Genomic DNA, 12,595 nt, shown 5'->3' on the forward strand with positions numbered 1-12,595 from the left:
AGCTGGTGTAACTCAGTGGCTCAGAGGGGCTGTGGAGAGGGGGTTTGGGGAGAGGGAGAGAGGGGGGAGAGGGAGAGAGGGGGGGAGAGGAGGGGGGAGGGGGAGGAAAGGAGAGAGAAGGGAGGGAGAGGAAAGATGGTGGGAAGGAGGGAGAGGGGAGGGTTTTGGGGAGAGGGAGGGGGAGAGGGAGGGGGAGAGGGTGGGAGGGGGAGAGGGAGAGAGAGGGGGAGGATGGGGGGGGAGAGGGGAGAGGGTGGGAGTGAGGGAGAGAGGAGGGGGAGGGATGGGGGTAGAGGGGGGGGGAGGGAGCGAGGGGGAGGAGGGGGGGGAGGGGAAGGAGGGGAGAGGGAGAGAGAGGGAGGAGGGGGGAGAGGGGGGAGAGGAGGGGGTGGGAGCGAGGGGAGAGGGGGGGAGAGGGGGTGGGGAGGGTGGAGAGGGGGAGAGGGGAAGGAAGGGGGAGAGGGAGAGAGAGGGAGGATGGGGGGGGGGGGGTTAGAGAGGGAGGAGGGTGGGAGCGAGAGGGGGAGAGAGGGGGAGCGAGGGGGGGGAGAGGGGAGCGGAGTTGGGGAGAGGAGATCAGGATGGCAACAACACTTCCCAGTGAGGATAGGTGGTGATGTGTCAGCCCCACAGTGCCGGGAGCGGTTGCTTACCGATGCGGGCGAGGTTGGCGTGAGTCTCTCTCCGGGACGCCTCTCTAAGTTGCTCGTCCTCTTGCTCCGTGCGCCGGGGCTTGCGGACGCACTGCATGGTGTAATGAGTGTTTCAACACTGCTTGAGCGCGGGGTGCGGGGCAGGCAGCGGGTGAGCAGCGGGCGGGCAACAGGCTGGCAGGCTGGTGAGGAGTGTCGGCAGGGGGGTGAGCAGCAGCAGCAGCAGCAGCAGCAGCAGTAACTTGGGCGGTCTTCGCTCGCCCTGCGCCTTCCCATTAGCAGTGACGTGGAGGAAATATCTCCCTCCTTGGCCGCTCCTCAAGGGCGGGTTTCAAACTTTACACTCGCGTCCAGAACGCCCTGCTCGCTGCTGGGGAGCTAGCTGGCAGCTCCTGCACTCATCCTGGGCTGGGCTGGGCTGGACTACACTAGGCTTGGGCTGGACTAGGCTGAGCTGCGCTGGGGTGGTCTTGAGCTGGGCTGGGCTGGGCTGGACTCGGCTGCGCTGGGCTGGGCTGGGCTAGGCTAGGTTGGGCGAGCTGGGCTGGGCTAGGCAGGGCTGGACTAGGCAGGGCTGGACTAGGCAGGGCTGGACTAGGCCGGCCTGGACTAGGCTGGGTTGGGCTGGGCTGGACTGGACTAGGCTGGGTTGGGCTGGGCTTGAGCTGGACAAGGCTGGGCTGGGCTGGACTAGGCTGGGCTGGGCTGGACTAGGCTGGGCTGGGCTGGACTAGGCTGGGCTGGGCTAAACTAGGCTGGGCTGGGACTTTGGCTGGGGTTGGGCTGGGTTGGGCTTGAGCTGGGTTGGAGTAGGCTGGGCTGGGCTGGGCAAGGCTGGGCTGGGCTCGGCTCAGCTGGGCTGGACTAGGCTGTGCTGGGCTGGGCTGGACTAGGCTGTGCTGGGCTGGGCTGGACTAGGCTGGGCTGGGCTAGACTAGGCTAGGCTGGGCTGGGCTGGACTAGACTGGGCTGGGCTGGGCTGGGCTGGACTAGACTGGGCTGGGCTAGGCTGGGGCTGGACTAGGCTGGGCTGGTTGGGGCTGGGCTTGAGCTGGACTAGGCTGGGCTGGGCAGGCTGGGCTGGACTAGGCTGGGCTGCGCTGGGCTGGACTAGGCTGGGCTGCGCTGGGGTGGACTAGGCTGGGCTGGGCTGGACTTTGGCTGGGCTGGGCTGGGGTTGGGCTGGGTTGGCTTGAGCTGGGTTGGACTAGGCTGGGCTGGGCTCGGCTCAGCTGGCTGGACTAGGCTGTGCTGGGCTGGACTGGGCTGGACTAGGCTGGGCTGGGCTAGGCTAGTCTGGGCTGGGCTGGACTAGGCTGGGCTGGGCTTGGGCTGGACTAGGCTGGGCTGGACTAGGCTGGGCTAGGCTGGGCTGGACTAGGCTGGGGTGGGTTGGGCTGGACTAGACTGGGCTGGGCTGGACTTGGGCTGGGGTTGGGCTGGGTTGGGCTTGAGCTGGGTTGGAGTAGGCTGGGCTGGGCTGGGCAAGGCTGGGCTGGGCTGGGCTCAGCTGGGCTGGACTAGGCTGTGCTGGGCTGGGCTGGACTAGGCTGGGCTGGGCTAGACTAGGCTGGGCTGGGGTGGTCTTGAGCTGGGCTGGGCTGGGCTGGACTCGGCTGCGCTGGGCTGGGCTGGACTAGGCTAGGTTAGGCTAGGCTGAGCTGGGCTGGACTAGGCAGGGCTGGACTAGGCAGGGCTGGACTAGGCTGGACTGGACTAGGCTGGGTTGGGCTGGGCTGGACTGGACTAGGCTGGGTTGGGCTGGGCTTGAGCTGGACAAGGCTGGGCTGGGCTGGACTAGGCTGGGCTGGGCTGGACTAGGCTGGGCTGGGCTAAACTAGGCTGGGCTGGGCTTTGGCTGGGCTGGGCTGGGGTTGGGCTGGGTTGGGCTTGAGCTGGGTTGGAGTAGGCTGGGCTGGGCTGGGCAAGGCTGGGCTGGGCTGGGCTCGGCTCAGCTGGGCTGGACTAGGCTGTGCTGGGCTGGGCTGGACTAGGCTGGGCTGGGCTAGACTAGGCTAGGCTGGGCTGGGCTGGACTAGACTGGGCTGGGCTGGGCTGGGCTGGACTAGACTGGGCTGGGCTAGGCTGGGCTGGACTAGGCTGGGGACTGGGTTGGGCTGGGCTTGAGCTGGACTAGGCTGGGCTGGGCAGGCTGGGCTGGACTAGGCTGGGCTGCGCTGGGGTGGACTAGGCTGGGCTGCGCTGGGGTGGACTAGGCTGGGCTGCGCTGGGGTGGACTAGACTGGGCTGGACTAGGCTGGGCTGGGTTGGGCTGGGCTTGAGCTGGACTAGGCTGGGCTGGGCTGCGCTGGGCTGGACTAGGCTGGGCTGCGCTGGGCTGGACTAGGCTGGGCTGCGCTGGGGTGGACTAGGCTGGGCTGGGCTGGACTTTGGCTGGGCTGGGCTGGGGTTGGGCTGGGTTGGGCTTGAGCTGGGTTGGACTAGGCTGGGCTGGGCTCGGCTCAGCTGGCTGGACTAGGCTGTGCTGGGCTGGACTGGGCTGGACTAGGCTGGGCTGGGCTAGGCTAGTCTGGGCTGGGCTGGACTAGGCTGGGCTGGGCTTGGGCTGGACTAGGCTGGGCTGGACTAGGCTGGGCTAGGCTGGGCTGGACTAGGCTGGGGTGGGTTGGGCTGGACTAGACTGGGCTGGGCTGGACTTGGGCTGGGGTTGGGCTGGGTTGGGCTTGAGCTGGGTTGGAGTAGGCTGGGCTGGGCTGGGCAAGGCTGGGCTGGGCTGGGCTCAGCTGGGCTGGACTAGGCTGTGCTGGGCTGGGCTGGACTAGGCTGGGCTGGGCTAGACTAGGCTAGGCTGGGCTGGGCTGGACTAGGCTGTGCTGGACTGGGCTGGACTAGGCTGGGGTGGGCTAGGCTAGTCTGGGCTGGACTAGGCTGGGCTGGGCTTGGGCTGGACTAGGCAGGGCTGGACTAGGCTGGACTGGACTAGGCTGGGTTGGGCTGGGCTGGACTGGACTAGGCTGGGTTGGGCTGGGCTTGAGCTGGACAAGGCTGGGCTGGGCTGGACTAGGCTGGGCTGGGCTGGACTAGGCTGGGCTGGGCTGGACTAGGCTGGGCTGGGCTAAACTAGGCTGGGCTGGACTTTGGCTGGGCTGGGCTGGGGTTGGGCTGGGTTGGGCTTGAGCTGGGTTGGAGTAGGCTGGGCTGGGCTGGGCAAGGCTGGGCTGGGCTCGGCTCAGCTGGGCTGGACTAGGCTGTGCTGGGCTGGGCTGGACTAGGCTGTGCTGGGCTGGGCTGGACTAGGCTGGGCTGGGCTAGACTAGGCTAGGCTGGGCTGGGCTGGACTAGACTGGGCTGGGCTGGGCTGGGCTGGACTAGACTGGGCTGGGCTAGGCTGGGCTGGACTAGGCTGGGCTGGGTTGGGCTGGGCTTGAGCTGGACTAGGCTGGGCTGGGCAGGCTGGGCTGGACTAGGCTGGGCTGCGCTGGGCTGGACTAGGCTGGGCTGCGCTGGGGTGGACTAGGCTGGGCTGGGCTGGACTTTGGCTGGGCTGGGCTGGGGTTGGGCTGGGTTGGGCTTGAGCTGGGTTGGACTAGGCTGGGCTGGGCTCGGCTCAGCTGGCTGGACTAGGCTGTGCTGGGCTGGACTGGGCTGGACTAGGCTGGGCTGGGCTAGGCTAGTCTGGGCTGGGCTGGACTAGGCTGGGCTGGGCTTGGGCTGGACTAGGCTGGGCTGGACTAGGCTGGGCTAGGCTGGGCTGGACTAGGCTGGGGTGGGTTGGGCTGGACTAGACTGGGCTGGGCTGGACTTGGGCTGGGGTTGGGCTGGGTTGGGCTTGAGCTGGGTTGGAGTAGGCTGGGCTGGGCTGGGCAAGGCTGGGCTGGGCTGGGCTCAGCTGGGCTGGACTAGGCTGTGCTGGGCTGGGCTGGACTAGGCTGGGCTGGGCTAGACTAGGCTGGGCTGGGGTGGTCTTGAGCTGGGCTGGGCTGGGCTGGACTCGGCTGCGCTGGGCTGGGCTGGACTAGGCTAGGTTAGGCTAGGCTGAGCTGGGCTGGACTAGGCAGGGCTGGACTAGGCAGGGCTGGACTAGGCTGGACTGGACTAGGCTGGGTTGGGCTGGGCTGGACTGGACTAGGCTGGGTTGGGCTGGGCTTGAGCTGGACAAGGCTGGGCTGGGCTGGACTAGGCTGGGCTGGGCTGGACTAGGCTGGGCTGGGCTAAACTAGGCTGGGCTGGGCTTTGGCTGGGCTGGGCTGGGGTTGGGCTGGGTTGGGCTTGAGCTGGGTTGGAGTAGGCTGGGCTGGGCTGGGCAAGGCTGGGCTGGGCTGGGCTCGGCTCAGCTGGGCTGGACTAGGCTGTGCTGGGCTGGGCTGGACTAGGCTGGGCTGGGCTAGACTAGGCTAGGCTGGGCTGGGCTGGACTAGACTGGGCTGGGCTGGGCTGGGCTGGACTAGACTGGGCTGGGCTAGGCTGGGCTGGACTAGGTTGGGCTGGGCTTGAGCTGGACTAGGCTGGGCTGGGCAGGCTGGGCTGGACTAGGCTGGGCTGCGCTGGGCTGGACTAGGCTGGGCTGCGCTGGGGTGGACTAGGCTGGGCTGCGCTGGGGTGGACTAGGCTGGGCTGGACTAGACTGGGCTGGGCTAGGCTGGGCTGGACTAGGCTGGGCTGGGTTGGGCTGGGCTTGAGCTGGACTAGGCTGGGCTGGGCAGGCTGGGCTGGACTAGGCTGGGCTGCGCTGGGCTGGACTAGGCTGGGCTGCGCTGGGGTGGACTAGGCTGGGCTGGGCTGGACTTTGGCTGGGCTGGGCTGGGGTTGGGGCTGGGTTGGGCTTGAGCTGGGTTGGACTAGGCTGGGCTGGGCTCGGCTCAGCTGGCTGGACTAGGCTGTGCTGGGCTGGACTGGGCTGGACTAGGCTGGGCTGGGCTAGGCTAGTCTGGGCTGGGCTGGACTAGGCTGGGCTGGGCTTGGGCTGGACTAGGCTGGGCTGGACTAGGCTGGGCTAGGCTGGGCTGGACTAGGCTGGGGTGGGTTGGGCTGGACTAGACTGGGCTGGGCTGGACTTGGGCTGGGGTTGGGCTGGGTTGGGCTTGAGCTGGGTTGGAGTAGGCTGGGCTGGGCTGGGCAAGGCTGGGCTGGGCTGGGCTCAGCTGGGCTGGACTAGGCTGGGCTGGGCTGGACTAGGCTGGGCTGGGCTAGACTAGGCTGGGCTGGGGTGGTCTTGAGCTGGGCTGGGCTGGGCTGGACTCGGCTGCGCTGGGCTGGGCTGGACTAGGCTAGGTTAGGCTAGGCTGAGCTGGGCTGGACTAGGCAGGGCTGGACTAGGCAGGGCTGGACTAGGCTGGACTGGACTAGGCTGGGTTGGGCTGGGCTGGACTGGACTAGGCTGGGTTGGGCTGGGCTTGAGCTGGACAAGGCTGGGCTGGGCTGGACTAGGCTGGGCTGGGCTGGACTAGGCTGGGCTGGGCTAAACTAGGCTGGGCTGGACTTTGGCTGGGGTTGGGCTGGGTTGGGCTTGAGCTGGGTTGGAGTAGGCTGGGCTGGGCTGGGCAAGGCTGGGCTGGGCTGGGCTCGGCTCAGCTGGGCTGGACTAGGCTGTGCTGGGCTGGGCTGGACTAGGCTGGGCTGGGCTAGACTAGGCTAGGCTAGGCTGGGCTGGGCTGGACTAGACTGGGCTGGGCTGGGCTGGACTAGACTGGGCTGGACTAGGCTGGGCTGGGTTGGGCTGGGCTTGAGCTGGACTAGGCTGGGCTGGGCAGGCTGGGCTGGACTAGGCTGGGCTGCGCTGGGCTGGACTAGGCTGGGCTGCGCTGGGGTGGACTAGGCTGGGCTGGGCTGGACTTTGGCTGGGCTGTGCTGGGGTTGGGCTGGGTTGGGCTTGAGCTGGGTTGGACTAGGCTGGGCTGGGCTCAGCTCAGCTGGTTGGACTAGGCTGTGCTGGGCTGGACTGGGCTGGACTAGGCTGGGCTGGGCTAGGCTAGTCTGGGCTGGGCTGGACTAGGCTGGGCTGGGCTGGACTAGGCTGGGCTGGACTAGGCTGGGCTAGGCTGGGCTGGACTAGGCTGGGGTGGGTTTGGGCTGGACTAGACTGGGCTGGGCTGGACTTGGGCTGGGGTTGGGCTGGGTTGGGCTTGAGCTGGGTTGGAGTAGGCTGGGCTGGGCTGGGCAAGGCTGGGCTGGACTAGGCTGTGCTGGGCTGGGCTGGACTAGGCTGGGCTGGGCTAGACTAGGCTGGGCTGGGCTGGACTAGACTAGACTGGGCTGGGCTGGGCTGGACTAGACTGGGCTGGGCTAGGCTGGGCTGGACTAGGCTGGGCTGGGTTGGGCTGGGCTTGAGCTGGACTAGGCTGGGCTGGGCAGGCTGGGCTGGACTAGGCTGGGCTGGGCTGGACTAGGCTGGGCTGGGCTGGGCTGGACTTTGGCTGGGCTGGGGTTGGGCTGGGTTGGGCTTGAGCTGGGTTGGACTAGGCTGGGCTGGGCTCGGCTCGGCTCAGCTGGCTGGACTAGGCTGTGCTGGACTGGGCTGGACTAGGCTGGGGTGGGCTAGGCTAGTCTGGGCTGGACTAGGCTGGGCTGGGCTTGGGCTGGACTAGGCTGGGCTGGACTAGGCTGGGCTTGGGCTAGGCTGGGCTGGACTAGGCTGGGGTGGGTTGGGCTGGACTAGACTGGGCTGGACTAGACTGGGCTGGACTAGGCTGGGCTGGGCTCGGGCTAGGCTGGACTGAACTGGACTAGGCTTGGCTGGGCTGGACTAGACTGGGCTGGACTAGGCTGGGCTTGGGCTGGACTAAGCTGGGCTCGGGCTAGGCTGGGCTGGACTGAACTGGACTAGGTAGGGCTGGGCTGGACTAGACTGGGCTGGACTAGGCTGGGCTGGACTAGGCTGGGCTCTGGCTAGGCTGGGCTGGACTGAACTGGACTAAGCTGGGCTGGGCTGGACTAGACTGGGCTGGACTAGGCTGGGCTTGGGCTGGACTAGACTGGGCTGGACTAGGCTGGGCTTGGGCTGGGCCCGGGTTTCTGGCTTCAGGGTGTTTCAACCTCTCAAAGCCAGATCTCCCAAGGTCCCGACCACACTCACTGAGTTACCCCAGCTTTTTGTGTCTATCTTCAATACTTTTAGTTTTCTTTTAAGATAGACACAAAATGCTGGAGTAACTCAGTGGGCAAGGCAGCATCTCTGGAGAGAAGGAATGGGTGACGTTTTGGGTCAAGACCCTTCTTCAGACAGTGTCATTTCTTCAGTTTAGTTTGGTTTAGAGATGCAGCGCAGAAACAGGCCCTTCGGCCCACTGAGTCTGTGCCGACAAGCACACCAGTTCTATCACTATCTGTTGAAGCACTACCCTGCACACCATAGGGATAATTTGAAGAATTAGGTCTAAAGAAGGGTCTTTTTGCTGAGTTGCTCCAGCACTAATCAAGGACCAGCCTCACCCCTGGTCACTCCCTCTTCTCCCCTCTCCCATCGAGTAAGAGGTACAGAAGTGTGAAAACGCACACCTCCAGATTCAGGGACAGTTTTTTCCCAACTGTTATCAGGCAACTGAACCATCCTATCAACAACTAGAGAGTGGTCTATCTACATCACTGGAGATCCTTGGACTATCTTTAACTGGAGATTACTGGACTTTATCTTGCACTAAATGTTATTCCCTGTGGACGGCTCGATTGTAATCATGTATACTCTGTCCGCTGGTAGACAAAAGTGCTGGAGAAACTCAGCGGGTGCAGCAGCATGCATGGAGCGAAGGAAATAGGCAACGGTTCAGGCCGAAACCCTTCTTCGGCCCGAAACGTTGCCTACTTCCTTCGCTCCATAGATGCTGCTGCACCCACTGAGTTTCTCCAGCACTTTTGTCTAGCTTCGATTTTTAAGCATCTGCAGTTCCTTCTTAAATACTCTGTCCGCTGAATGGACAACACTCAACAAAAGCTTTTCACTGTACCTCCATACACATGACAATAAACTAAACTCAACTACTCAGCTACACATGGGCAGCAATTTCCAGAGGTTAATTAACCTACTGTGGCTTTAGAATGTGGGAGGAAACCACAGCATGGAATTGTAGAGCATAGAGTTTCGGCCCACAACGCCCGATTTGCCCCATCTCCACACAAATCCCTTTTCGGTCTACATTACAATCAACATTAGGTCCACATTAGAGGCTTCTGTGCCTTGTCGATACTTGTACATGTACTGTACAGACCATGCCAGGTTTAAAAGGTTGTGGGTTCCACTCCTACGCCAGGCAGGTATGTAAGGACTCGCAGCTAAAAGTCTCACACGCCAGAGGAGGTAGTTGAGGCAGGTGCAATAACAACGTTGAAAGGACATTTGGTCAGGTACATGGATAGGAAAGGTTCGGAAGGATTTAGACTAAATACGGGCAAATCAGATTAGTGTAGATGAGTGCATCTTGGACGGCAAAGTCAAATTGGGCCAAATCGCCTGTTCCCATGCTGTTTCAGTGCGGAAACAGGCCATTCGGCCCACTGAGTCCACGCTGACCAGAGATCACCCTGTAAACTAGCACTATCCCTCACACTAGAGACAAGCTACCTACAAACCCGCACGTCTTTGGAATGTGGGAGGAAACCGCAACACCCGGAGGAAACCCACTCAGTCACAGGGAGAGCGTGCAAACTCTGTACAGGCAGCACTCGTGGTCAGGGTTGAACCCGGGTCTCTGGTGCTGTGAGGCAGCAACTCTACCTCTGCGCCACCGAGCCTCTCAGGCAGCACCTGTGGAGGGACACTGCTGGTGGTTACACAAGTGTATGAGGGTTTTCCCACCCATCTGCCAATGCCCACCCTCCTTGCTTGTATCTACCTATCACTTGCCAAGTTTAGCTCCACACTCTTCTCTCTGTTCTAGCTTACCCCCACTACAATCAGTTTGAAGAAGGGTCGCGACCCGAAACTTTGCCTATCCTTCCCCTCGACCGATGCTACCTGAAGCGCTGATTTACTCCAGCATTAAAGAAAATGGTTGATGTTCTTAATAAAGACGAAGTCAATGCAATAGAAAGGATCCAACTTCAGAAAATGAATCCACAGTGAAGATGTGGATCACAGAAATGACCGAGACACTACATTTCGAAAAAAATAAAGTTTGTTTTGTCTGACAAACCAGCCCAATTCTCCAAAATATGGTCTCCTTTCATTGAATTTGTTCAACAACAGAATGGTCGAACACAAATTCAAAACCGACGCTAGGGTCGGGTGAGCGGGCGTGGGGAAGGGTAGAGGGATATATCTCCGCTTCTTTTTTAAATTCACTTCTTTGTTAGTTCAGGGATTTTTTCTTCCTTTTTCGTATATTTCTTCATCCTTTCCCTTCTTTCCTTTTTACTTTTTTCCGATTCACTCTCCTCTCCCCCCCCTCCTCCTCTCTCTCCCCTCTCCTCCCTCCTCCTCTCCTCCCCCTCTCCTCTCCCCCCTCCTCCCCTCTCTCCCCCCCCCCCTTCTCTCTCCCTCCCCCCTCTCTCCCCCCCCTCCTCTCCTCTCCCCCCTCTCCCCCTCCTCTCTCCTCTCCCCTCTCCTCTCCCCCCCCTCTCCTCCCCCCCCTCTCTCTCTCTCCCCCTCTCCTCCTCCCCCCTCTTTCCCCCCCCTCTCTCCCCCCTCTCTCTCCTCCCTCCTCCCTCCTCTCCCCCCCCCCTCTCTCCTCCCCCCTCCTCCCCTCCATTAGCGTTAGTGCGGGGGGGGAGGTAGTTAGTGTGTGACGCTGCATGCCGCCTCCCCCCCCCAACAACCACACGTTGGGGGAACAGACCCAACGGGTCTGCACTTGGTCTAGTTAGTTTATAAAATGTTAAAATTGAAGCTGTATGAAAATTGTAAAATTGTTATGCCGATTACTTTCTCCTTGTACAATTGCTTCTAATAAAATAAATGTATTTTTGTTTAAAAGAAAATGAATTTAAAAATTGCCCCATGGCAATGCCATTCACGGTGAACAAGAAGACCATAACATCGTACAATTCATCATTATGTTCAAGCAAGCTAATTCAGTTTGAAACAAGGATGTTAAACTTAAACAAAGGTAACTACAGATGTCTTGTCAATGGTAGATCTGGGTGATTCAGTAAAATACACGGGTGACTGATAACATTCAAGGAATCAATGCAGTAATTACAACTTTCCTGTTTGGCATAAAAATACCAAATAGGACCATATCCTACAAAGGTTCTAAACAAATATAGAGAATGATTAACAAGTTTGCAGATGGCAATAAAGTGGGTGATGCTGTAGATAGTGAAGATGGTTGTCAAAAATCACTGCATGTTCTGGATCGGTTGGGCAGGTGGGCGGAAGAATGGTTGATGGAAGTTAATACTGAGAAGTGTACCACACTTCTATGACTCGATGAGATTCCACACTCTATGACTCGATAAGATTAAACAAGGGGGGAACATAAGAGTGGACTACAAAGTTTCTCCCAACATTTAATAAGACAATGATTGCATTTGATAATTCCTTGAAATTGAAATTTGATACACAGTCCCATAATTTGCATCCTGGAGTACTCTGAGAAGTTGCTGTGGAACTAATGGTAGTTGGAATATTATTGTCAGGCATACTGAGATACAGTGGCAAACTTTGCATTACATACAATCCCAGAGCATCACATCACACCACACCTTGAGTGCAATGGGTTGTTCAAGAGTCAATGGTACAGGAGGGCATAGCTTTTAAATGTCAAGGACTTGAGAGCATGGCTTTAAGGTGAGAGGGGCAAAGTTTAAAGGAGGTCTTATTCACGCAGATGGTGATGGGGGCTTGTTGGTGGTGGACAGATATGATGGTGGTGTTTAAGAGACGCTTGGATGGGCACATGGATATACAAGGAATGGAGGGGTATGGATCATATTCAGGCAGAAACATAGAAACATAGAAAATAGGTGCAGGAGGAGGCCATTCAGCCCTTCGAGCCAGCACCGCCATTCATTGCGATTATGGCTGATCATCCCCAATCAAATAACCCGTGCCTGCCTTCTCCCCATATCCCTTGATCCCACTAGCCCTTAGAGCTTGATCTAACTCTCTCTTAAATCCATCCAGTGACTTGGCCTCCACTGCCCTCTGTGGCAGGGAATTCCATAAATTCACAACTGTCTGGGTGAAAACGTTTTTTCTCACCTCAGACTTAAATGACCTCCCCTTTATTCTAAGACTGTGGCCCCTGGTTCTGGACTCGCCCAACATTGGGAACATTTTTCCTGCCTCTAGCTTGTCCAGTCCTTTTATAATTTTATATGTTTCTATAAGATTCCCCCTCATCCTTCTAAACTCCAGTGAATACAAGTCTAGTATTTTCAATCTTTCCTCATATGACAGTCCCGCCATCCCAGGGATCAATCTCGTGAACCTACACTGCACTGCCTCAATCACAAGGATGTCCTTCCTCAAATTAGGAGACCAAAACTGTACACAATACTCCAGATGTGGTCTTACCAGAGCCCTATACAACTGCAGAAGAACCTCTCTACTCCTATACTGAAATCCTCTTGTTATGAAGGCCAACATTCCATTAGCTTTCTTCACTGCCTGCTGTACCTGCATGCCAACCTTCAGTGACTGGTGTACAAGGACACCCAGGCCTCGCTGTACCTCCCCCTTACCTAACCTAAACTAAGAAATTAATTTAACTTGGCATTATGTTTGGCATGGTCTGTGGTCAGTTCCTGTGCTGTACTGTTCAATACTTTGTGCTCCAATAGAGAAAATAAATAGAGTGCGGAATATCGTGTTAGAAATTGCAATTTAATAAAAAAAAGTGCAAGCCTCGCCACGAGGTAGATTGGCAGATTCATCCTTTAATGCATTGGTTTCATTTTCCAGAATTCTCTAGATTATGGAATAGTCAATAGAGCTTGAAAACTATTCCCTCGGCCCAACTTCTCCATGCCAAACAAGGTGCAACATCAAAGTTCAAGACAGACACTAAATGCTGGAGTAACTCAGCGGGACAGGCAGCATCTCTGAA

General features: G+C 59.2%; 1 protein-coding gene across 3 annotated transcripts in view; it reads right to left on the minus strand.

The window, feature by feature from the left end:
* The window catches only part of plcd1a (phospholipase C, delta 1a), a 173,268-nt gene that overhangs the window by 125,743 nt on the left and 34,930 nt on the right, over positions 1 to 12,595 (minus strand). The window contains exon 1 of one of the 3 annotated variants that reach the window (XM_055649044.1): positions 654 to 884. The exons of the other annotated variants lie outside the window; for them this stretch is intronic. Within the exon in view, the coding sequence (XP_055505019.1) occupies positions 654 to 750 (97 nt within the window). The 5' untranslated portion in view covers positions 751 to 884. Of the gene's footprint in view, positions 1 to 653; positions 885 to 12,595 lie in introns of those variants that run through there. 3 annotated transcript variants of the gene reach the window in all.

This window comes from Leucoraja erinacea, chromosome 2 (genome assembly GCF_028641065.1).
Source record: "Leucoraja erinacea ecotype New England chromosome 2, Leri_hhj_1, whole genome shotgun sequence".
In the NCBI taxonomy this organism is placed as follows: Eukaryota; Metazoa; Chordata; class Chondrichthyes; order Rajiformes; family Rajidae; genus Leucoraja; species Leucoraja erinaceus.